General features: G+C 38.4%; 1 protein-coding gene across 2 annotated transcripts in view; it reads left to right on the plus strand.

Moving 5' to 3' along the window:
* Gale (UDP-galactose 4'-epimerase) overlaps positions 1-2,500 on the plus strand; it is a 9,884-nt gene that overhangs the window by 878 nt on the left and 6,506 nt on the right. Inside the window, exon 2 of one of the 2 annotated variants that reach the window (XM_043001907.2) lies at positions 2,179-2,441. In XM_043001907.2, the coding sequence (XP_042857841.1) occupies positions 2,193-2,441 (249 nt within the window). In that variant the 5' untranslated portion in view covers positions 2,179-2,192. The remainder of the gene's footprint in view (positions 1-2,178; positions 2,442-2,500) is intronic. The other variant, XM_043001908.2, reaches the window with a different exon arrangement.

The following is a 2,500-nucleotide window of genomic DNA, read 5'->3' on the forward strand; positions in this document are numbered from 1 at the left end:
CATTGTCTTTGTAAAACAAAAATACTTTTAATCGATTCTTAACTTACTTCCATAATCCATTTTAGATATTTAGTGATTGTAATGACAGTATGAATATTCGTGGTCGCAGTTTAATATCTGGACAAGAAAATCAAGAATGAAAATACAAATAAATGAATGAAAAAAAAAATCAATAAAAAAATCACGCGTTCTAGATCAGGTTGGGAAATAAAAATGTAAATGGCTTTTCAGAATTCGAAGTTGTTATGAAGGTGGTGTTGTGAGAACGTGACAGGTGACACAAACTTGCTTCGTAATTGCAGTGACGTAATAACTTTGTTTTGATTAAGTAATGTTAGTGAGATTTGTTTTTTATTCTGATATAATTGCAAGGGAAATATTTGATGGCAATTTTAAAGAATTCTATGCAATAAATTTTCTGTGATATTGATACGATAAATATTTTGATCTATGATAAAGATCATGGAAGTATACAAATAAAGCAATAGAGGTTTGAGTCTAATAAAGATAGGATTAAAATTAATAAAAGTTAGGTATAATATATGTGCAATGGAAATAAAACGCAATGCGATAATGAATTACCTAATGCAAATTAGATATGAATATTAGATTAAACTCTCAGAATATGAAGTATCATCTTAAGAATTCAGCAGATATAGAGATATATTACATAAATACTTCAAAGATTAATCGAAAGAACGTGACTTAACACGATTTGGAAACCTCCGCTTGACCTTCGTTTTAGTGTCACAAAATCATTATTAACATGTGGAGATTATGTCATCATGGAAAGGATAAGATTAAACTGACACGAGGTCAAGACTCACTGTACGTCTCCAAGGTGGTTCAAGACTGACTGACTGACTGACTGACTGACTGACTGACTGACTGACTGACTGACAGGGGGAGATGATACGAGACGTGATATAAAATCTGTAATCATGATGGGATTGGGACTGACAGGGGGAGATGATACGAGACGTGATATAAAATCTGTAATCATGATGGGATTGCGTCATAAGTGTGCTGCTTGAATAGTAAAATGTAGTCGAAGTACTATAGTCTGTTTTTTAGTAAGATGTTTTTTAAGTAGTCTAACTTTGTAAGACTCAAAGTCAGTAGGTAGAGTGGTAAAATACAGTTCTAACGGTATTAACACAATCTATGAATTGATACAGAACTATATTTGCATAATTGAAGAAATATATAAAGACAGGTTTCACTGTTCCAGCGATAATAACAGAAGTGAGATACTATATAAACATCATGCATGCACGAGATATTATGTTCAGATAAGTTAAATCACTTAAAGATGATCTTAATCCTTCTCTTGGCCAATTAGCAGAAGGATGGACGAAGTATAATGCATAATAGAGGAACTATATTAAGACAAGGTACATGCCTTAATTAAAGACGATCTAATCCCCCTTCTCGATCAACCAGCAGGTAGCAAAGATGACGATTACATTGCTACAAGGAACTATACTTAGAACAAGGACAAGCCTTAAAACGATCTAATCCCCCGTGAACTCATCAACCACAGTAGCAAGTAAGGGATGCGACGAATACACATGCGTATCAGATGAACTATACTAAGAGACAAGGGACATCCTTAATTAAAGAACCGATCTAATCCCCCTTCTCGATCAACCACAGGTAGCAGAAGGATGGACGAAGTACAATGCGGTAACCAAGAACGAATTAAACAAGCACAAGCACTGTAAAGACGACTAATCCCCTAATCTACGATCAACCAGCAGTGGCAGAACGTCGAGTGCGATGGTTATTGCGTAACAGAGGAACTATATTAAGACAAGGTACAAGCCTTAAAGACGATCTAATCCCCCTTCTCGATCAACCAGCAGGTAGCAGAAGGATGGACGAAGTACAATGCGTAACAGAGGAACTATATTAAGACAAGGTACATGCCTTAATTAAAGACGATCTAATCCCCCTTCTCGATTAACCAGCAGGTAGCAGAAGGATGGACGAAGTATAATGCGTAACAGAGGAACTATATTAAGACAAGGTACAAGCCTTAAAGACGATCTAATCCCCCTTCTCGATCAACCAGCAGGTAGCAGAAGGATGGACGAAGTACAATGCGTAACAGAGGAACTATATTAAGACAAGGTACATGCCTTAAAGACGATCTAATCCCCCTTCTCGATCATCCAGCAGGTAGCAGAAGGATGGGCAAGCCGCGTGTGGTGCTGGTAACGGGCGGGGCGGGCTTCGTCGGCTCCCATACCATCCTGGAGCTGCAGAAGGTGGGTCACACAGTCGTGGTGGTGGACAACTGCGTGAATGCCACGGCGGGAGAGAACCAGACGTCCCTGCCCTTAGCCCTCCAGCGGGTCGAGTCCATCACGGGGAAGAAGGTGCACTTCTACATGTTGTCTTTGCTCGACCGATGTGCCCTCATCAAGGTCTTTAGGAAGGTATTTATTTGCCAGACTGCTTGATTTTTTTTTTCTCCTCTTGTTTCGTGTCTTTGTTA

Source organism: Penaeus japonicus, unplaced genomic scaffold, assembly GCF_977035675.1.
Source record: "Penaeus japonicus unplaced genomic scaffold, GWHDUDI00000001_assembly GWHDUDI00000006, whole genome shotgun sequence".
Taxonomy (NCBI): Eukaryota; Metazoa; Arthropoda; class Malacostraca; order Decapoda; family Penaeidae; genus Penaeus; species Penaeus japonicus.